Source organism: Xiphophorus maculatus, chromosome 6 (assembly GCF_002775205.1).
Source record: "Xiphophorus maculatus strain JP 163 A chromosome 6, X_maculatus-5.0-male, whole genome shotgun sequence".
Taxonomy (NCBI): domain Eukaryota; kingdom Metazoa; phylum Chordata; class Actinopteri; order Cyprinodontiformes; family Poeciliidae; genus Xiphophorus; species Xiphophorus maculatus.
Window position 1 is genome coordinate 2752183 of NC_036448.1, and position 22845 is coordinate 2775027.

At 39.8% G+C, this 22845-nt stretch overlaps 1 protein-coding gene across 1 annotated transcript; it reads right to left on the reverse strand.

Annotated features, from left to right (window-relative positions):
- Positions 1–699: 699 nt before the first annotated feature.
- LOC102217170 (adseverin-like) lies at positions 700–21039 on the reverse strand. The gene is made up of 17 exons (XM_005802351.3): positions 20932–21039; positions 17181–17368; positions 15785–15939; positions 11530–11691; positions 9482–9631; positions 9018–9107; positions 8738–8870; positions 7718–7806; positions 7418–7633; positions 6141–6274; positions 5965–6055; positions 4438–4608; positions 4190–4364; positions 2358–2473; positions 2140–2217; positions 1927–1987; positions 700–1352 (listed from the first exon to the last, which is right to left on the reverse strand). The coding sequence occupies exons 2-17, from the start codon at positions 17359–17361 to the stop codon at positions 1192–1194; spliced, it is 2163 nt and encodes a 720-aa protein (XP_005802408.1). The 5' UTR covers positions 17362–17368; positions 20932–21039; the 3' UTR covers positions 700–1191.
- Between the last annotated feature and the right edge of the window lie 1806 nt (positions 21040–22845).

Consider the following 22845-nt stretch of genomic DNA (forward strand, 5'->3'; position numbering starts at 1 on the left):
ATGTGGACTCTTGAAGCACTGACTCCAGTCCATGCCTTGTGAATCTGCACCAAATGCCTGAATTGTCTTTACTGCACAGTCAAATCAACACTGAAGTTAGTTCTGCTTTGTGTACACCTTTGTCTGCCACACTTTTACCTTCCACTCAGTTTTCTACTCATTTATACACTTGGATTCAGCCCACTGTGAGCTGCCAGTTTTTTTTTAGGATAAACATTTTTTTTCTGTAGATTATACGCGTTGAGATGCTGTAAGTGAGGTATAAGTGTCAAGGCGAGGCAAATTGTTTGTATAATACATTTCTACATTTCAGCAACTAGACTATTCAAATTGCTTTACATGATGAAAATATGAAACAACAAACAAAAAAACATTGCATTGGAGTGGGGCAATAAAGATGCTGTAAAGATGGAACATAAGATTGAAATTCATGTTTCAGTTAATATTAATTGAGTGCAAGTGTAAACAAATAGCTTTTTCCCGTGGTTTAAAGAAACTCAGGGTTTCAGCATCTTTAAAGGTTTCTGGAAGTTTGTTCCAGATTACAGGAGGAGTCTGGTTGCCTTCAAAAGGACAGTGCGGATATAGATTAAGGTGTTGTCTTCCTTTTTTATGTATTTACTTATTTGGCAGATGTTGCAGGATCCGATTTTTTGGTGACATTTGAATTTCCCGTCTTTTAAAATGTTCACATACCCAAAGGTTTCAACGACAAAGTTTTATTTAAAAGCCATTCGCAAGAACATTTTAGGATCGTTTAAAATGGGATCGAACACACTTTGCGTTTACAAATGTCACACGGTGGGTCCTAAAATTCACAAGCAGGAAATTCAACAAAGAAATGCAGGATGTAACTGGAGTGTGTTCTGCACAACCTTTTCATACTAAACAAGACACAAACAGATGTGGCGGGTTTGTCGACTGACGCCGGCAGGACACAGAAACAGAGGAGATGTGCTATTTTTGTTTCTTTTTCATTTTGTTTTACGTTTACCTGAGGTTCTTGGTAGGTATTATAATCCCTTGTTATACAAAGGCAACAAACTCTGACTGTAAGCTGAGCGAACCTGATAAATGTGGTAACATTATTATTGGCACTTAGGTATTTGAATAAAGCAGGACTTAATCTGCAACATGGAGAGCTGAAAGATAATGAGCCAGAGTGCAAAGGACAAGGCTGGAGTTCTGTGTTCAGAAATGGGCCCGGATGCTCTCCAGTGGATCCTTGTCCCACATCTTGGGATCCCAAGCCTGGAACCAGCCAGTGAACGTGGGAGGCTCCGCCCCCTGCTTGATGGTGGTGATGGGCAGTCCTTTTCGACCAGACGGATCCGAGTCCACGTAATCCTTGGCTGCGATACGAGAGGTGAAAAGAGAAAATAACAGAATTTTATAGCTTCTACTCTGCAGACACTAGACATTTAAAATTAAGTTTTAACATCTAGTTAATTCAGTCTTAATCAAGTCAATTCAGTTTATTTGCAGAGCACGCATGTCATCTCAAGGCTCAGCTCTGAACTTCGACTTCTAAGACAAATCAAACCCAGCATGAATATCTATTCTGTCCACGAAGTTAGGAGCTACAATGTGACGCTAGGGGGAATCTGGGTTTCCCTCCTGGATCTGAATCTAACATAAGACGGATGTAAAATAAGTGGAATCAGCACATCTTACAGCAACCTTTTGTCAAACAAAAACCTGAAAACCACACTACTTACGTTTCCAGCAATTTTAAAAGAATCGTCTATTTTTGTCACACATCTTACACGTGAAATTTAGCTTTGTGATAATTCTTTAGGGAGCCTGAATGACCAAAACATGATACATTTATCATCTTTCATTTAAGAGCCACCCCAGCTGTTCATTCAGAGCACCTAACAGAAGAGAATCCCCTCTGTGTTTGTTTACAGCTCTAATGTAACCAACCTATTTTGGGAGCCCCGCTTCTTTCCTCTGCATTCGCCTCGTTGCCAACCCAAAGGAAGAGCTGCGGGGAGCAAAGAGACACAATAAGTAAAAAGTTCAATCAGGCAGCCTACGGCCAAGTGCGATGCTCAAATCAAAACCATGACTCTGCACAGTCTGTGAAGCTTTACGTGCTAAAATTACATTTCAGGAGTGAAAAAACTCTGATCTTACCTGATCCCAGGCATCCAGGATCATGACATCATCAGTGGCCAGGTCTGACTGTGTGAAGTCTCCTGGCACTTCTTCCACCTGAGCACCAGTGCAAATGGAAACTCAGATTGACAGCATGCAGATTTTACTAATGCATTATAGCTCAATAATAAAATGTCTTTAACTAATATATATTTAGCATCTCCGGATAAAAATGAAGGAAGTTGTTTCCCACTTACAATAAGTCTTCCGGTCTTGTTGGAGCAGCCGAACAGACGAGGAGGTCTGTCTGTGCTCTGCAGGCTCTTTGACGTCTGGTACTCCTTTTTGCCACCCAGAGTAGACCAAAAATCAGCTGGAAAGGAAGAAAAAACAACAGCTGTCAACTGAAAGTAGGTTGCTCCGTCTGGGCAGCCGACTATCTGCTTGCTTGAAGGTATGTAATTTTTCTTTATGCTAGTCCAATGAGTTCAAGTCCTCAGGTAGTGAGACGCTTAAAAAAGGACTGGATTGACCAGAGCTTTCTCATATGGAGCATTGACTAACACAGCACTGCCCCACCCTCACCTGTTGCTGCACTGCTGGTCAGATGTCTAGCACAAGACAAATGGGACTGCACTTGCCAAATGCAAAGATAGTCATGTCAGCATATTTGTTAAAGGGGCAGTAATGTGTTTTCCAGGTATATGGTGCTATTTTAAAGCACAATTAAATAACTATGTTACCTTTTACTGCTGTAAAAATGTCATATATATAATTATGACTTAAAAGAAATTTTACTTCCTAATTACCACTTTGAAATTGGGTCTCTTTAAAAACTCCTACTCTTTCTGAAACTCCGCCTTCAGGAAGTCATCAAAATGTCGCTCCTCTATTAACCCTTTAGCAAGTTACTTACTGAGAAGTAGATCATATAATGAGCTCAGCAGATGTGGAGTTCCACCAGGTGTTTGCTAATTGCTACTTGCTAGTCTAAAGGAGCTGAGCTGGAGAAGGCTGCTCTGAGGCAGAAGCTTGGAAACTACACCTCTGAGGAGGAGCTGCGCCTCAAAAGCGGGGCTAGGTCCAACCAAGTGTTTTGTACAGCTGAATGGCTGCCATGGAGATTAAGGGATTTCTCAAACATGCATGACAGAATCAAAGCCACACTCCAGGTATGTCTGTGATTGGGGAATAACATTATAACATGACGTAAAGCTCAAAAAAGTTGATTTTACATGATACTGCCCCTTTTAAGTCCTTCTTTCACTCCTGGCCCCATGCCTCAATTCCCAACATAATAAAACTCAAAATAAAATCATGTTGTCTTTTGGTTTTGTTGTTCCACACCAAGACTGTCCCTGGCTCCCATCTCGGTACCCATTAAAAAACGGGTTAGGTTTAGGAGTTCATGACCTGGTGGTATTCATGACAGGAAATGAATCACAGCCTTCTTGCTCTGGTAGACTAGATGAATCATCTGCATCTAGTCAAATTAAAACCAGACCTGAAGCATATGTGTAATAAAATTATTCTTGTTATTTCTTTGTTTTTCTGTCTTTTATTATTTTATACAATGTATTGTATTGTGTATTGTGATTATGTTTACATCGATTGGGTAGTAAATACTGAACAGAAGACTCTATTTTCAAAAAATGTATTAAATTATTGTTGAACAACCAACTGACTAGTGTTTTCTCCCAAATTTTGCTGTCAAAATTTTGTGTGTAGCGTGGCCACCAGGAGGAGTATGGAGTAAAGTAATTAGCCAAGTCAGTTGAGGTAAACTGCTTGTGTGAGCAAAAAAAATATCAGTCATTTCAGTTCGAAAGACTGGTAAAAAATATATATATATTTAGTTTTATAAACGCATAATATAATTCCACTTAGTTATTTTTCCCCAGTAATCGCCGTGTTTTTTTTTTCAGTTAATGAAAATATTCTCTCAATTTCAGTTTTTTGTTATTTCATTAGTTTTAGTTAACTATAATAACTTTGATAGCCAGTTGTCCATCGAAGGAACCAGAGCTGGTCGGCTGGTAAGAATCTCATTAAATCGTCTTTATCTGCCTACATTGACTTTGATACCCACCTGGCTCCTTGCCCTCTGACACATTGCTGGGACTGCCACCCAAAAATCCCACAACATGCTTGGCTGCGTTCATCTCCTCCTCACTGGCTCCTACGCCTCGCCACACAAACAGGCCTTTCGGGGATTTCAGCACAAACACGTCATTGGTGTTCAGGTTGGAAGCAGAGGCCTTGACCTGAAGCGGAGGTAAAGAAAACTTAGAACCTGTGCTACACCCCATAAATCATCATCCCTGCACACCAACTCACCTCCACGGCCCGTGTGGCACCGGATGAGCTCTGGCGGATGTGAAAAAGACGAGTGGCAGCGGCCTGTGACTGCCCGTCTTTACGAGAAGTTCCGCCACTGTGGATGATCATGGGTTTGCCCTGGAAGATGCTCATCAGGTGGGGAGGCTCTTGACCCTGAGTCACTCTCACCTGTGGATAAGTGGAACTAAGTTATTTATTTAATCCAAAGGAGAGGGCAGCAGCTTCTCTAGTTACTGCAACTGGGTCACAGTTGCAGTAATTGCAGTTCCACATATTGGAAATGTTCTTCAGGTTATAGAAGGCTGACTTTATAACTGTCTTTATGTGACTTTGAAGGTTCAAGCCTGAGTCCATCACTACTCCCACTACATACACTGGTAACTAATTGCATTATTTCTTATAATCCGAGCGGAGAAATAAGAGGGGCACTAAGATGGAACCTTGGGGTACCCCTCATATGATTTCTGTCTGATGAAAAATCACATACTGGCACAAAGAAGTCTGTTCTTTAGGTAAAACTCAAACCAGTCATGTACTGGATCAGAGGGTCGTTTCAGTAGTATGTCATGGTACCAACAGAACCATGATATACTGTGATAGGTTTCCCCACAGTTCATATTTGCATGCATGCAGATGTCATTGAACACTTTGACAAAGGCAGTCAACTCAATATTCTGTTTATTTGAAATTTTTCTTCTTATGCCTGTAATTCACTGTTCATTCACTTGTTGCCATGGTTGTTAAATGATTATACATTACATGAAGCTAACAAGTCCTGCATCAAATGAGTCAAGACATAAAAACTCAGTAGAGTAGGTTTATTTTAGCATAACTTTAAAACTTGTTATCACTAAGGAATTAAATTCTTATACATTGGTGTTCTTTTAAAACGCTATTGTGAAATTATAGTTTGTTAAAAATTTAAGTCACACTGCCCTCTGGTGTGTATCTGCAGTAGTTATTTTTGTTTGTGTTATCAAATATTCCTTTATTTAATCAGGTAAACCCCGTTGAGATCTAGATCTCATTTTCAAGAGGGACCTGAGCAAAGAATTTGCAATACATAGCAACCTGGTTACAAGATAAAAACAATTAATATTTGACTGGATTTTTAGATTAGTATGGCACTAGAGTTCTATTTTATGTGATCCTTATCAAGTTACAGCTATTTGTCAAGTTGTACCTAAAGTTGGGTGAATACATTAAAAATAAAGCAAATTTCATATTTTCAGTCCTCTGAAGGTTTTAATGTCTCATTAAATTTCAGTTTTCAAAATAATATTAATTTAATCACATTTTTCATTAGAAAAAAAGAAAATCTTCCCTTATCTTTTAAGGGACTTGCAGATGCAACTTAGCTTAATCTGGTAGAGTGCATCAAACTGTGACATTTTTGTTTGAGCTGTACACTGCCCCTTTTGTAAATGTAGTTTGTTATTATGATCTATGACTTTCAGAACTAGATACCAGTATGCTCTGTTTGCCTGCATAGCCAAGAGGTGTCTGTGTGTGTCGTGTTCCAACCTGAACTGGGGATCCTCCCATTGAGTCATCCAGCTTCACTGTGAGGAAAGCTGAAGCCGCCAGTTCATCCTGCGTGCATTTCAGCCCCTGCCTGACGGAGGAACACACACACAGTCTGAGGAATTCTCCTACGCATCGCCAGCATTTCTAACTTTGTCTGTGTTCCAGTTCCTCACCAGGTGTAGATTATGTGTTGCTCCCTGCTCCCCTGTCTGTAGCTGTAGAGGATGAGGTAACAGTCTCCGCCGTAGAAGTGGCCGTGAGTAGCAGGATCCACAAGGACCTTATCCCCGCCTTCCACTCGCCAGATCTGAACACCAGAGAATGTTTTTTTTTCCCACCAAGGTTATTATAGTTAACGAGAACGAACAGCATAACGAAAACTGAAATTGAGGAAACACTTTCGTTAACGGAAATAAATAAAAACAATGATCAATGGGGAAAAACTAACTGGAACTATGTTGGGCATTTATAAAACTAACTAAAACATACAGAAATGATTGAAATAATAGTCTTTGGTTTTGTATTTAATAATCTATCTCAAACTGAGGTGAAACTGATATATTTTCCCACACAGGCAGTTTATGTGAGCTGTCGGCAGAACAAAATGACGACAGCAAAAGCTGAGAGAAAACACAAGTCAACTGACTTGTGTTTAACAATGTCTTTAATGTCTTTCATTACAGTTGTTCAACTGTAATTAAAGACATTTTGTGAAAATGAAATCTTCTGTTCAGTATTCATTACCTAATTGATGTATACATAATCATAATAAAAAGACATGTTGTTTGATCTTTTTGAATTCTGCACCTTATAATTAACCAAAATATGAAAAACTAAAACTACTACTACATTAAAAAACTAAGCTAAATCTAAATAATATTTACACTGCAAGAACACAAACTAACTTACAAGTAACTTTTTAACAAAGTTATTATAGTTAACTTTTAAGTATTTTTCTCTAGATTCTGGAATACTGTATATATTTTAGAACATTTGAAATAAGACAGAACTAACTTACAAGTAGCTAAAGGCAGATTATTTATAACAACACATTTTTCCCATGTCGTAAGTGAAATAATCTGCCTATAGAGCTAGTACGTTTTCATCAATATTAAGGAATTATTGACTTAAAACAAGCTGGGACATGTTAAAAAGTTACTTGTAAATTAGTTTTGTCTTATTCCACATGTAATAAGATATTTTCACCAGAAGCTTGACCAAAAATACTTGGTAAGATTTTGTGTTTTTGCAGTGTAACTAATAATAACTAATAAAAACAAGAAAACACACTCTTAAAACTAGTTAAACTAATGACATTAGACAAACAAAAAGTAACAGCAAAATTAAACTAAACTATCCTGAAAAACCAAAAACTATCATAACCCTGTTTTTCACACAGGCTGGCGACCCGACTCTCTGTGCCAGGTTGCTTTTAGAAACACACTCCTACCTGGATCTTGCCTTTGCCATCGTCCACCATGCCATGCTGGGCAGCCATGGTTGTGTTTGTGTGCAAGGTGGAGGCATCAAAAGGCACTTGTTCCACTTTGGCGATGCGACCGATAGCGTAGGCCTTACTGGGTCCTGTTGTCTCATCCTTGTCCCTCCAGTCGCTGAAGAACTGCTTGAACAAGGTCGTTTCTGCTCCGGCAGGAAGGACTTGAATCTGCAGGTGTAACTTGACTGTTAGCTTTAGCTTATCAACACTTTGTGGGACGTTTTTGACTGGTTAGGCATGCAGGGACCTTACCTGTGTTTTATTGCTGTAACCCTTGTCTTTGATGAACTGCTGTCCTGCAGACATGGCGGCTTTACGCTCAGAAGCATTGGCCTTTGGACCTGTTAAAGTTAAAAGGAGAAGGCCATTAGTTTATACTGTGGTGCAATTCTAATTTAATTAAATGATTCGTTAAAAAAAAAAAAAAAGACAGCAAGAACTAAAATGTAGTTTTAGTTCATGTATGGCTTTCCACTCATCATTGTCATAATCATATTATTTTGGATTTTTACTATCACTTTAAGTTGTGCTCTAGAATTGTAGCAGCTCCGTTATGTTAGCTGTGATTTATTCTTTTCATAGACTTTTGTTCATATTTTTTTTTTGGTTGAGGTGTTGCATGTTTGCAAAACTGTCCCCTCTGGTTTTAGATACAGTGCAGCTGGCAGGACTTTTGTTCTTAATTATTACTTCTGGACAGTTGTTATGACGTACAACGGTGGCAGCAAGACTTTGGTTTTCACAACACGGTCACCTGATTAGCATCTCAAACACTCAAATGTGTGAATTTTGACCCCGAATCCCGAAAGAGTTCTAAAGGGGTCTTCTTGGAGGCAGAGCTTTACCAAAAAAAAAAAGTGAGAAGTAAGAAGTTCACACCATCTCTTTCATCGATCATAACAGACAAGGATCATATCCGCGACTCCATCGTCAGACAGATGAGAGAGGAGCGGCAAAAGCAAATGAGGTGGATGAGCAATGCTTGCCTAATTTTGGAGCTTTTCCAGAAATGTCAATTAATGTGCATTGTCCCTACCAAGTAAATTCAATTCAAATTAAACTAAATTTGCTATGTTCATCTTTCTGATAGACTGTCAGTCAAACTTATCAAGCAGCTTTGCTCCTCAAGCTAATGTGGCGAGCTTGAAGATCAAAGATACAATAGTCCAACATTAATGAGGTGTTTTGGCCAATGATGGGTGGATTTAAACCCAGGAGTGTCGCTTTCATAATTGTTCTGCTACATCATCAAGATATGAACACTTTTGGTACCCTTCCAAACAAAGATGTTCCTGTCCACCCCATTGTCCAGGATGTAGCACTCCTCAGGGGACAACATGGCCTGTTTGAAGGGACTGGACGGAGCCACAGCCGTCACCTTCATGGAGCCAGAGGCATCTGAGATCTGAAGAGCAACAACACACAGTCACATTAAAATTCATTGAACATGCAAACAGAAAATCTGTGGTTTGTAGACTGTAGTAGAGTAAAACAGCTTTGTTTTAGGAGGTTCCATGCAGTTATTAGACTTTACAGTCAGTTTAATATTTACCATGTAGAGGGCGCCCTTCTTCCTGTTGGAGGTGTCCACCTGGTCATCATCAGGAGTGCTGGGAGCGATGGTGGGTTTGGATCCTAGAGCCTGAACAAACAAGCTGAAAAGTCAGTCACTGTGATTTTGTCTCTATCAGGAAATCAGCAGAATGGCAGCAGTTTGACTGGTTGATGTGAGGTCCCTCTAACATCAGCCAGATCAAAACTAAACTTAAAAAAAAGATCAATCTCAAACTTCCCTCCTGTCCTCGGGTTCATTATTCCTCTGCGATGTAAAGGAATTGTTTACGATGTAACCGTGGCACAGAACTGGCACAGAGACAAAGAGCATCTTTGTGTCCACCCGTTCCCACGCCGACCAACATTAATTCCACAGAACGAACCTGTTTGAGGCTCACGCTCGATGTGGTTCATCAGGAAAAATGGGGTAAAAAAAAAAAGAGGAATGTGAGAATGTTTCACCTCTATGATGTCAGAGGGCTCGCCTCCCTCCTCCACCATGTGCACCTTGGCTCGGCCGTTTCTCTCATTGTCTCTGATGTCGATGGCCACCTGGGAGGCCTTGAGCCGCTCGAAACGGTTACACTCACTGCCGCACCACTGATACACATCCTGCAGGACGGGGAGAAAAAGAGAGGAAAGGATGTTTGAACCCTCAACTGTCTGGAAAGACAAGAAGACAGGAGCATCACCTGTAGCATCATTTATGACTTTAGGAGTCAAAAGACCTTCTGGGTGTAGAGTAACAGGCCGTCACCCTCCGTCCAATTTTTCCCTAATTCAAAATTATATAATCCAATTAAATTTTATTTGTATAGCACATTTCAGCAACGAAGCAGTTCGAAGTGCATCATAAAAACACAAAAATCAACAATTGAAACATTACATTACATTTATTCAACACCAGATACAGTGTATTGCAAAACTGTTTATCCCCTGTAGTGGAAAATGTTAAGATCACCACATGATTATAAGTAAAACAATGCAGTATAATGATTCCTGTGTAATGAACATTCCCATAAAAAAGTCTTCTGACGCCATTTCTCTCATCTTGGTGTCACACCAAGATGAGAGAAATGGCGTCAGAAGACTTTCTCTATTAAATTGTTTCTACATTGCACCCTCATGATGTGCTTGACTCCTCTAGTGAAAGAAGATACGTGTGCTTCAAATCTGTTCTGTAACCAAGTAGATTGTCAAGCTATGTGAATGGAGTGAAACCCTCCCTATAAAACTGTATGCTGTGTTCTGATCCAGGTTCTTTCTCCTGACTGTGTTCAGTGAGCAGAGACTTCAAATGCTGTAAAGCCTTTGAATAAATACTGATTAAGAATGTATTCTTTCTCTGGTTCTTTGGGTTTTGAAACAGTTTTTCCTCACTCTTTGTTAAAGAAAACTGAAAGTTTTCTTTGACGTCACGAACAGGATCCAGCGAGTTGGAGAGATCGAGGGCGACAGGAGATCAGATACATTAGGAGTTTGACTTCAGTCCACCTCCACATCAAACGAAGGGAGTCTGAGGTCTCGTCCCCATGACTGGCTACTGACCAGATCCATAAGAACCTTAACAGTGAGGACTGTTTCAATTGGGTTTTGTTGTTGTTGTTTGTTTGTTTGCTTTCTATTTATTTCTGCTGGGACAGGCTCAGACTGCTGGTGAACTAAGGTTAATACTAAGTAGGGAGTAAGGATAATAATCTAAAGAGTAGATAGTGGGTATTTTTATTCTTTTTCCACCTTTAAGGTAAGAAAGTAACTATCTAAAAGTTGGATACTGGCTACTTTTAATCTTTTTTCACCTTTAAGTAAAGAAAGTAGCTATCTAGAAGGCAGATAGTGGGTGTTTTTAGTCTTTTTCACCTCAAAGAGAGAAAGTAAAGAAAGTAACTATTTAAGGGAAGATAGTGGGTGGTTTTTAGCATTTCTTTAAAGAAAGAAAGCCAGTGGAGAGACATATCACTGCAAAAATGTGTTCTGGATCCTTAAAGAATCCGGAACACATTTTTCCGGAGTGGTCTGATCATACATGACCTAAATATGACATTATTTCAGAATATATATATATATATATATATATATATATATATATATATATATATATATATATATATATATATATATATGTATACATTCACCTTTACAGTGATTGACCTCATTCAACAGAGGTCCAGCAAACTAGTGCTAGTCGTCTCACAATAAGTGAATGGAGATCACCTGAGTGCATTGTGTGTCTCAAAGACACTTGAGTATGGAAGGTCCATTCACTGATTCCTCTGTATCCCTGGTTACCACTACAGTATGAAGACTAAGCAACCCTCCAACTAATCACAGAAAAGGTCTAAGTCAGGGGATGGATATAAAAAATCTCAAAAACCCTACACTTTCACTTTAAATTTATAAAAAACCACCAGTAGAACCAAAATGATAGTCATAAAACCTTATACTCTGAACAACTTATGAAGTTATCATTTATCCGGCTGGACATTCAGAAGCATCATACGGACTCTCACCTTTCCCAGGTCGATGATGAAGCAGTCTCCCTTGTTGAAGCTGGACCAGGACATTTCCACCTCTGTTGCTCTGATGGCTCTGCGGCCCTTTACGTGCAGCAGGCGCTTCACGTTCATGTCATTGGTCACCACGTGCTTGAAGCCTGAAGCCACGCCCCCTTTCTGCAGAAGAAAGTCACAGCTGAATGTTGGAGAGCATTCCAAACTCATCACACGGTCCAAACACGTACTTTGTGGTGGGAGAAGAATTCTTTCAAATTAAATAAAGTTTGTTTGTAGAGCAAATTTCAGCAACGAGGCAGTTCAAAGAGCTTTATGCCATAAAATAACCGTTTTGTCAAATGTTATCATCAAAATCATCAAGCAAATATCATGCATTGTATCAGTTTCAACCACAGAACATAAAATTTCAACTTTTAACCACACTTGATTAAAAATGATCGAATAAATAAACAATTTATTAGAACAGGAGCCACATCGACCATTCAGAGCACTTTACACTCAGTCACACGGTTCTGATCTGTAGATGTTTGGACTTTTAGATTCAGGTATTTTCTGTTTTGATCATTTCTCTCTCATTTGCTTTCTTATATCTGGTCATTTTAGTTTATTCCTTGTGTTAGTTCAGTTTGTGTTTTGTCCCTGTTTTTCTTCTTTACCTCACTCTCAGCTGACCATCCTGCTCCCTGTCCCAGCTGTTCATCATTCCTTCACTTTCCCACACCTGCTTCACTCCTCTGTTATACCCACTCTCTCCTCAGTATATTTTAGCTCCCCGGTCACATTGTTTTGTTTGATGGCTCCTTCTGCTGCTTTTCATTAACACAGGACCTTTTTTACCCTACAGAATAAATATAACCAAATTAGGCAGATAAATTAACTTATAACATGGGGGAAATTTCTTCTTATAAGTGAAATAGTCTGGAATTAGTACTCTTTTAAAATCAATGTTAAGCAATGGTTGAGCTCCTAGCTGTAGCTCAACAGTTACTTGTTAGTTACTTTTGTAGCATAGCAAAACCAGGTTTTAGAAAACATGCAAATTAGCTCCTGATGGGACGTGTTGGAGAGGAGCAGTGTGACTTCTTTGGCAGCGGAGGTTGATGGAAACTAAAGCTGTCATTTCATGAGAACAACAACAAAGGGAAGCATGCAGTTCAGTGGCTGGTTCAGTGGAGCCTTCTGTGGCATGAGTCAGACCTTCAACCAGAGACGGATTACTAAATTCAGAGGCATTCGCTGTTTGGACCTCCAAATGAACACCAGATTTATGCTGTTCTTCCCGCTGTGTGGTTGTTAAAAGTTTCCACGGTAACAATGCAGCCCCTGTTGTTTCCCAACAATGGAGTTGCCAGCCCTGGAAAAGCTGATGAAGTTTGGTTCTGTTGCTTCACTGTGAAAGGACGTCTGGACCAACATGTGCAGCTCAGTTTCCAAACTCCAACTGAAGTAGTAAACAAGAATTTGAACTAATTGCATTCAGCTAAAGCTCAGCTTGTAGGTGTAGTTTGTTGGTGTGTGTGTGTGGGTGTGTGTGTGTGTGTGCAGGCGTGGGCGTGTGCATGTGTGTGTGTGTAAATGCGTGCACTAGTGGGGGGGGGGTGCGTGGGTGTGTGTGTGTGAACTAGATTTTTATATCCTTATAGGAACCTATTTCTGTCTACAATGTGAGGTTGTAGGGACCACTGCTCCTTGTGGGGACATTTTTCTTGATCCCCCTGAGGGGAAATGCAGTTTTTGGGTTAGGAGTAAGGTACGTGAGGGTTAGGGTTAAGCTGTAGAAAATTAATGCAGGTCAATGTAAAGTCCCCACAAGACATGAAAACATGACTGTGTGTGCATGTGTGTCTGAATGAGAAACACATGGCTGGTAAAAGTGGTTTGGCTTTGTGCTTCAGATGTCCCCCTTTGAACTAGCTGGTTGGGTGAGTTAAAGCCAATCAAAATCAGACACACCCCGAAGCTGAAGTGGCTCTCAGCGGAACGTGTTGCGTGTTCTCTGAACTTCTAATCATAACTTCCTCTGTGCCAAAGTTCAGAAGACATAGCAATCATTAAACAGGGTAATTATGTGTAGGTCATCTGATCATAGCTTCTTCTTCTTCTTTTTCATTCCACTGGTCATTCTGACTCTCACAGTGTATGTGAATTTTGTTCCCTTTTATTTAACCTGGTAAAACTTTAACTAGAAGCAGCAAAAAGGTCAAAACAAAAAGAGATTTACTTCATTATTCAGTCGTCAACTCAGTGCTGAAGTTTTGTTTTATTTATAGAACATAAAGTTTTGTGACTGATGAGCTGCATGATGCCGGGATGATGGGACGTCCTTTTAGTAAATAATTGTTAATTAGCAATAAATCAGCATTGAAAACATGCTTTACATTGTGTGATAAAAATAAAAAATAACTGCCACTTGTCAGCTTCCTTGTAGACAAGTTTATTTACAACCTGGCCGTTTACACACATCATCACATTACATCCACGAACTTCATGGGGATTTTATGTGATCGACCAACACAAAGAAGAAGCACATGTTAAATAATTGGAAGAAAAATGATGCATAGTTTAAGAAATAAAAAGATGAAATGTACGGCATGCATTTGTATTTATCCCCCCATGCATGCTACAGCTTTCAGATTTCTAGTTTTCAAAACAAGGCATCCTTTTCCACCCACTTTACAGAAGTATTACTACTTGTCAATCTCCCCTGATTGATCCTCATCAACTATGGGCCAATCAGCATGCAGGGAGGCCTTATTTAAGCAGCCCAGCTGGGGAGAGCTGCCGGCTGGCTTTGTTTCCTGACGCATGTCTTGTTGCTCTTTGTGGGAAGGTTTGTGGTGGGAGTTAGAGGGCGAGGTAAATTTTGGGGTACCCTGTACATTTCATCACGTAGGTGTATTTTCTGTTAGATACACTAGGAAAGGAGGTGGGTGCCACCCATGTAAAGTTTTGGTGGAAACTTTTGTTAGATAAAATAAGCAGGGTTTTTGTTTTCTTTTGTTTCCTTAGTTCAGACGGTAGTTAGGCCCTGTTTTGTTTTATTATTTTCTATGATTTGGCACCCCCCTAACCGCCCGTTTCTCCCCCACAGTTTGTGTGAGCCTTCGGGGATTTTCGTTATCAATAAATCCCTCCTTTTTACAACATTCACCTGGACTCTGTCAAATGATTGTGACTGTCGTGTTACTCCCCTCCTCATAAAAAGGGGGGGGGGGGGGGGGGAGGGCTGTAACACTACTTTATAACGTGATACGTGACAGACTTAAGCGATAAAATACAGTGACGTTTGTGGCTGTGACATAAGAGAATCAGCACGAGTCCAAGAGGAAAGAACAGTCTCGCAAATGATACCAAAGAGTTATCAAATTTATCATTTAAATTCATTTATTTGAATTTATTTGTATGTTATTTTTATCTTTGTTCTAGAGTTTAAAATATATTTCTTTTTTTTACATAAAGTGTAAAATATGAAAAACTTTTAATATTTGTTTGAGTGTTATTAGTTTGTGTTCTAGTGAATGCCGGTTCTTCATGTTGTTTCCATGATGAGGGGGTATGAGTTCGAAAACAATCCTCACTCGTGCCAACTGATAGTGAAATACTTCTCTATAACTTGGTTCATGGTTGAAAACCACTGATTTATTCCCTCTATTTTCTGTAAGGTTGATGGTCCTTCTATTTATCTCTAAAATACTCAACTTCAAAGGGACTTCCATCATTTTTGGAACAGCTTCAGTAGTTATAAGATGAAAATGCAGTCTTCGATCTCCTAAGTTCTTTTCTTAACAAAAGGCAGCAGAGATTTTGCCTCTGCTGGACATTAGTGAGAAACAGGAATTGTAATGATTATGAGAGTGCAAATGAACCCTAAGTGAGGTTTTCAACATTATTTCCAAATGTGAAGACATGCATATATAGAAAAATAGTTAAAACAGCTATTTAAGGCAAATATACAGGATTACGAAATTATTTTAATGAAGGTCACGTCTCAACATATTTGATTTTCACTCAACTGTTTCAGGATTTTGCTTTATTCCACGCCAGGAAATGTTCCAACTTTTTATTAAAAGATGTGTGTAAACAGGTAAGCAATGAAGAAAGTTATTGATTGTATTTGATTAACAGCTGAAAGGATCAAAAACAAAGGAAAGGTGAAAACAATGTTGAAAAGAACACAAACATGTTTTATATTATCGGGTTAAAATACATATAAGCCAGATAATATTGTGCCCAGTCAGAGAGCGAAGCTCACCTGGTACTTGATTCCTGACTTAAAGTATCCCAGGAAGGTGTTGGACTCATAGTTCTGCACCTCCCTGTACTGGACCGGCCCACCGCCCAGGAAGTCGTCCAGCTGCATGGCAAAGATGGCCGCCGCTCCACTCTCATCCTGTGAGCACTCGTTGCCTGCAGAGGACAGAGACAGCAGCTCTCTGTGTTTCAGAAGGACTGAGCTTCTTTCAGAGCAAACGGCTGCTCTCAGGTTGGTTTAGTCACATTAACCAAACAAACATATCCTGAATGACACATTGCTTTATTCCACCTTACCAGACTTTATTTGTATTTCTGTGGTTTAAAGACATTTTCCTGCTGCATTACACACAGCGGTTTCTGTTTTTGGGTCCCTGTTCTTGTTTTGCAGCTGAAGTATTCAGGGAACAACTGACTCCAGGTTTAAGTTCAGAATGTTCAGAGAAGTTAAACCTGACTGGCTGCGCTGGGGGGGCGGAAAATGAAAACCACAGAGAAGAGAAAATGCTAATGGAATTTCACAAGCAGCTCTGACTTTCAGGGTAGAATTTTTCAGCTTGCCATACAAAAGAGGATGTTTTATATCCTCTTCTGGATACAAAAGAGAATACAATAGCAAGTTAAATAGCAAGTTCATCTTGCTATTTCATCTTGTTTTGGTTGTTTTGTGTGTAAGCACTGTGTTGCATGCATGCACAATACTTGCATCACCTTTGAGAGGAAGTGAAATTTAGAATTATCATAGCAAGACATTAAAAAGCACTGTAATGCATAAACTGTGAAAGACCGATGCAAAGTTGTGCATTGGTCTAAAGTAAAAGTAAGAAAAAGAACCCATGGTGTTAAATTTCTTTTAAGTGTGGTGTGCATTTGTATTCAATCCCCCAGAGTCAGAACTGCAGAACTATATTTTGCTGCAGCTGCAAATATATATAGGCAGAATATTAAATATTCTGCCTATTATTCTTCGGAAATTTCAGATATGGTCACCATCCCAAAATATTGGCCTATGTCATTTTTGGACAAAAAAAAAAACTTCTGGAAAAAGATGACTTGGGCCATTCATTTAAGAAGGTGATGTCATGCCACCAAATCCCAAATGGATTCAGGTCTGGACTTTGACTGGGCCACTCTGACACCTTTATGTAAGCCTTTCCATTGACGCTCTGGCTGTATGTTTAGAATCATTGTCCTGTTTGTCTTTTCTTTGAAAATGTTCAAATGGCTATGAATAGTTTCGTTAGTCAATGTCAAGAAATAAACATTGCATTAGAAAATGAATAGTGAAATCATAAAATCTACAGTCAGGGCAGACTTAGAATACGTTTTGTCCTGCAGGAGCTCTCTCAGTCATCTTGGGGTTTTATGTGTGTTTTATGTGTGTGTTGCAGTCTCACCCAGCCACATGTGTATGTTGTAGGACGGTGCTGAGGTGCTGAAGAGCAGCAGGTAGGCGTCCCCCGTGTAGAAGCTGCCATGCAGCCCTTTGGGGACGGGCTTGAGGTCCATGTTCTCAATGCGCCACACCTGCAGCCCCGGGCTCTTCCCCGCGTCTTGAAACTCCTTGTGGGAAACCATGATGGCTCTGAGGGGAGAGATGGGAAAACATGGAGATGCAGGAGAGACTAAAGTTCAAGCTGATTTAGCCTGGAAAGAATTTGCAGAACATAGATGTTTGTGAACCTAAAGGCAGGGTAGATGGTAAAGAGTCAGAAAACACACAGCCAGCATAAGCACACAGTGACAAGTAGGTTCTATTTTAGCATCGGTGTCATGATGTGTTTCCTGAGCAGCGCTCATAAACAGGGGATGTAGTGAAGAACAGAGAGAGCGGAACCTGCTGTGGTTATCAGTTATTAACTTGTGATCTATTGTCTTATTTGAATATTTGGTGCTTTTATAAAACTAGATAAGTCAGTTCTGAAAAACCTCACTTCTCCCCACTGCTGGGGATAAGTGCATCCTCAGGTAGTGTTATCTTAATCGAAAGTGAAAAAGGTGATCAGTGCGTCCCTAATAATGAGCAAAAGCATCAGTCGGGTATTAAGAACAAATAAAAACAACGTTAGTGTGCATTAGAAGTGAGCTGCTAACATTCTTTGGTCACAACCTGGAAGTGAAACTTGATTTATTGTATCTTGGCCACGGCGCCATTAGCCCAACACTTTGCTCACCTTTGAGGATGTTGTGGCTTTTTGAAAAAAACACATGACAATGACATTTGTGTGAAAATGCTCTAGGTGTCCTATCTGGTCACTTACTGCTGAGGTGAACTAGCACTGGCCGCACCAACAGGGTATGAAAAATGATAAATGAATAATGATAAAAGATGTCCCACCCAAAAAAAAAGTTTTGGAACCCCATATTGGAACCAGTGGGTCTCTGAGGTACCGGTGAAAACCCAAAATGTGACCTTAATCAAAGTCCATCAAGTGCTGGTTAGTGCTGTCTGCTGACCGATAATACTGCTGTGACTGTCGGACGTTCCAGTTACTGCCTGTATCGCTGCTCCACCTTTTAAAACCAACGTTTGTCATCCAGGAGCTCCAACAGGAGAATAATACCAAAAGCACACCAAACCGGCGTTGAAACACAGAAAGCCGGAAGTTTCAGAAACACTGAAGTTTTACAATGAGCCGACCTCATTTCTACTAAAATGGAGCGGCCATTTTTAAAAACTGGATCAACGCAATCTGAATGAGCTAGATAGGAAGAGAGGTCGAGCTGACGGTCAGAATTATACCAAGTGCTATCAAAATAAAGGTGGGTGTGTTTGGATATAATTGAGCCTGTATGTATAATTCTGACCCTCCTTTAATTAGAGACGATGTGCATTCATTTCAAACTGGTGCATCTAATTCTTACTGTTGCAGTTCATTAACCCATTAGCTGGCGGTATCCCATCCATGGGACAAATCTAGTTTGTTTGAATATTCTGCCTTTTTTGCCGCCAGTTAAGGGGTTAATGTAATTTGTTGGAAAATTATTCCACCCTGGGATCGGTTGCATCACTAAAAGTTATGAATTTATTATGATATTCATACTGATGATGAGCATGGGCAGCCGACTGTAAAGTTACACAGTAAAAAATGAACTACAATATTTGGTTGATTTAGCCTGTCACACAGAAAAAATGCTACCAGATTTTTTTTGGACTATCAGCCGCTACTTTTCTCCCACTCTTTGAACCATGTGGCTTTTAGCCAGCTGCCGCTTTTCTGTGGATTTTTCTTCAGCCGCCAGGGGGATCTTTAGCAGGACGTGAATCAGTGGAAGTCAAAATTGGAAATCAAAAACTAAATACTTAATTTCGAGCTCAATATTAAACATTTAATATTTGCAAACTAAATATTCAGCTGTTTTTTAAACTAAATCTTTAATTTACAAACTAAATATTTAACTTGTGAATTAAATATTTTGTTTGATGAAAATGCTAAATAAATCAGAATATTGCTTTTTTTAATCATAGATGAGTGCTCCATCTGTACTATTTTATTAAATAAACACCTGAAAGTGTAAAAAGTAACTCTTCCTGTTTTGATTCCGGGCCGTAAGCTATAACCCTATATAGCTTATAGTGCATAAGCTACAGTATATCCACATCTTTATGTGGACAGATCCACATCTATAAAGCTATCAACAGATATGTAATCAGCATCTGTGCTCAAACAAACAGGCTAATCACCTTGTAGCCATGGTGATGAGACTGACCAACCTTTTAAAGTCGCATCTGTTTTTTAAGCAGCTCTTAGGATTCCCATCAGACTGAATGGGGCCCGGTAGAATTTAATTTGTGGGGCCCACAGATTGATGAACATTTAAGACAACAATGAGTCAAGAATACATTTCTTGAGTTGACTAGTTCATCCTGTCAGATATTATTTATTATAAGTAGAGTGTTGCAGAATCTGAACGTGTTAACGTGAAAATAGTCCATTACTCGTTGAGATTGCTTTGCAAATAACATTACAGGAAAAAAACATGCTGAGATATTTCCTGTGTCATTCAGGAGCTCTCGGACGCCCCCCGGTGGCCTGGAGGCTTCCTGCAGCGGCTTAGTTGCGTATTCGTCTGGCCGGCTCTGTTAATAAGCATTACTAAGTCTGGGACTTTTAATAAATAAAAACTGAAAAGTGAGTGTCGGTACTCACTTTTCAGAGATTATACCGACTGTCTTTTCCGTGATTACACAAGAGCCAGATTACACGTCTGCGGGATTACAGCTGCTGAGAGCCTGACTCCGTCTACTTCAGCAGACGGAGTCAGGCTGCATGATGTGCGCCAAGCTGATCAGAAAAACACACATGTCATAATAACCTTAAGGACTGTTATTACAGAGGAGTGTGCTCAGCTGAGTGTCAGCTCATCCAGCTCAGGTTTCAGAGAGGAAAGCGGACTTCCTGTAAGATCTCCGCAGATCGATCAGCGCGGCCATCCCGCTGTCTCCACTGCAGCGACTAATGCACTTTATCAACAGTCACTGCAGTTACACTGAGGGGGCATGGAGCGAAGAGCATGCATGAAATTTACTCATTCATTCTTAATCTCAGACTTAATTTATTATTTTTAATATGAAATATGCATTAAAAATAAAAACAGACTCCAGTTTCCAGTGCATTTTTTCTTTTCTCTTTTTTCCCCCCGAGTAGTATATAAGATTCAAGAACTTTGCGCACTTTAACCGTATTTTGCACTCTATTTGATTTACTGCGGATAAAGACACCAAGATGTGCACCAATAACTGACCCCAACCTCTACAACCTCCTGCTCTCACACTGCGATCGTCCCAGCAATCCCAGACCCACCCCCCCCAAAAAAAACACGCGCGCCCACACACACACACACACACACACACACACACACACACACACACACACACACACACGCACACACACACACACACACATACACACACACACACACACACACACACACACACACACACACACACACACACACACACACACACACACACACACAGACATCTGGAAAATCTCGCAGTAATCCTGCGAATCCCGCACAAGCAAAGAGCCCAAAGAAAGCAGCAGATGATCAGAAAAAGTCAGAACTCTGGAAGTAATCATCAGAATCATTCTGTAACAAAAACTGAACCGAATGTTCAGAACCCAAAGCAAACGGGTCACTCACAGTTTTATTTTAGGATGAATCACACAAGCAGAGGAGCAGAAGTGCCGCTGGAGGTTGGAGGTGAAGGAGTGGGCCGTCTGAGGACGGTCTTTATGTTTTACCGTGAAGTTTAAAAAAAAGAGACGAGGAGGAGGAGGAAGAGGAAGGCTGGACCCGTGTCAGAGGACGGAGGCGCACTGATTGGTCCGCAGCAGCAGCAGGAGTAGATTTAGTCCTGTCACTCTGCGCTGTTTAGAAACCACTTCAGCTTTTAAATATCAGTCAACATCATGGCCACCGAAAGGGGAGGAAGAACAGAAAAAACTTTCACCCCGAGTTAATCTCTCTGCGTGAAAAGTTTAAACTCATTATCATTTGGTCAGAGTTCCCTGCCAACTTCCTGGCATTGTTTTTTTTTCTTCTTTTCTTCTTTTTGGGAATCGCCAAATATGCCTTAAAGTGGCAGTATTATCTTAAATTATTGATATGTTAATAGCAATAATGTTCAACTTTTTTTTTTAGCTTTACATCATGTTGTAATGTTATTCCCTCATCAAAAACATTCATGGAGGGTTGCTTTCATTCTGTCAAATTTCTTGAGAAATCCTTTAATCTCCATGGTAACTATTCAGTTGTGCAAAACGCCTGGGTGGACCTAGCTCCGCCTACAAGATGCAGCTCCTCCTCAGAGCTGCAGTTTCCAAGAGTCCTTCTGGTAAAGCAGCCCTGGCCCACAACTCCGCCTCTCAGCTCCTTCAGACTAGCCAGCAGCAATTAGCAAACATCTGGTGGAAGTGTGCATCAAATGAGCTCATAGGAGCTGCTTCTCATAATAACGCTGGTAAAAATGTTGTTAAAGGGTTAATAGAGGAGCCATGTTGTGATGACTTCCTGTAGGTGGAATTTTCAGAAAGAGTAGGAGTTTTTAACGAGACAGAGGCCCAATTTGTAGTTGTTAATTTAAGAAGTCAAATTTCTTTTAAGTTATATTTGACATACACAGCATTTTATAACAACTGATGTTAACATAGTTACTCGATTGTGCTATAAAATCTCACTGAGTGCCTAAAAAAATATATAACCCTTCCCCTTTAAAAGCAGTCACCCATCTGTTCACCTTGTGGTTTTCATTTTGTTGCTCCAAGGCTTCATGCGTCAGGAAGAGAGAGGGACATGCAAACTGTGTGCCTGTGGGTCCTGTCTATGTACTCCAGCTTCCTCCCATGGTCCATAATCATATATGTTAGGTTGAGTGGTTGCTTTGTTGTTGTGTATGCAGGTGTGTGTGTGTGGACCACCGACTTGCCAAGAAATGACACATAGTTTTTCAATATGGTCAACATATTTTGTTTTTGGGATTTTTTAACAACAAAAAAACTGTCAATAAAAGGCTATTAGCACTTTAAAAAAATCAGGAAAAAAAGAAGAAGTACAGGGATGTATGTGTGTATGTGTATGCATCAGGTTTTCATGTACATAGATTATCTGTCTCATATTATACTGCCATGGCATGGTGACAGTTTCAACAAATATGTAAAACAATCTTTTTGATAAAGTTACGTACTGCAGCTTTAATGGCATCAGAAGTCATATTCCTTCAATCATGAGTTCAACATTTCTATTCTAATAATGTTACAGTATTTTTATATTATAATCTGTTACACTATATTATTATTGCTAATATCGTTGTGATTGTTAATCTTGGACATATTTTTTTATGAATTTAATTATGCTGTTAGACTTGAATTTCCCTCCAGTAAGACAATAAAGTTTATTTTTATTCTATTCTAGACTAAAGCAGACATGCAAATTAAGCCTTTCGGATTTTTATTTGGAAACTATTTTAAAAACCATGCATTATTTTGCTTTCACTTTAAAATGACACACTGCTTTGTTTTGGTCTATCATGTAAAAATCCCAACACTGATATTTGTG

Bases quoted from the DNA above. Each gene is read 5' to 3' on its own strand.
- LOC102217170 (XM_005802351.3), bottom strand. From the start codon at position 17,361: ATGGTTTCCCACAAGGAGTTTCAAGACGCGGGGAAGAGCCCGGGGCTG. The intron at 2,474-4,189 runs GTGGGTATCAAA...CTTCCTTTCCAG, and splicing joins GTCAGAGGGCAAGGAGCCAG to CTGATTTTTGGTCTACTCTG. The intron at 1,988-2,139 runs GTAAGATCAGAG...TGCTCCCCGCAG, and splicing joins TCCTGGATGCCTGGGATCAG to CTCTTCCTTTGGGTTGGCAA.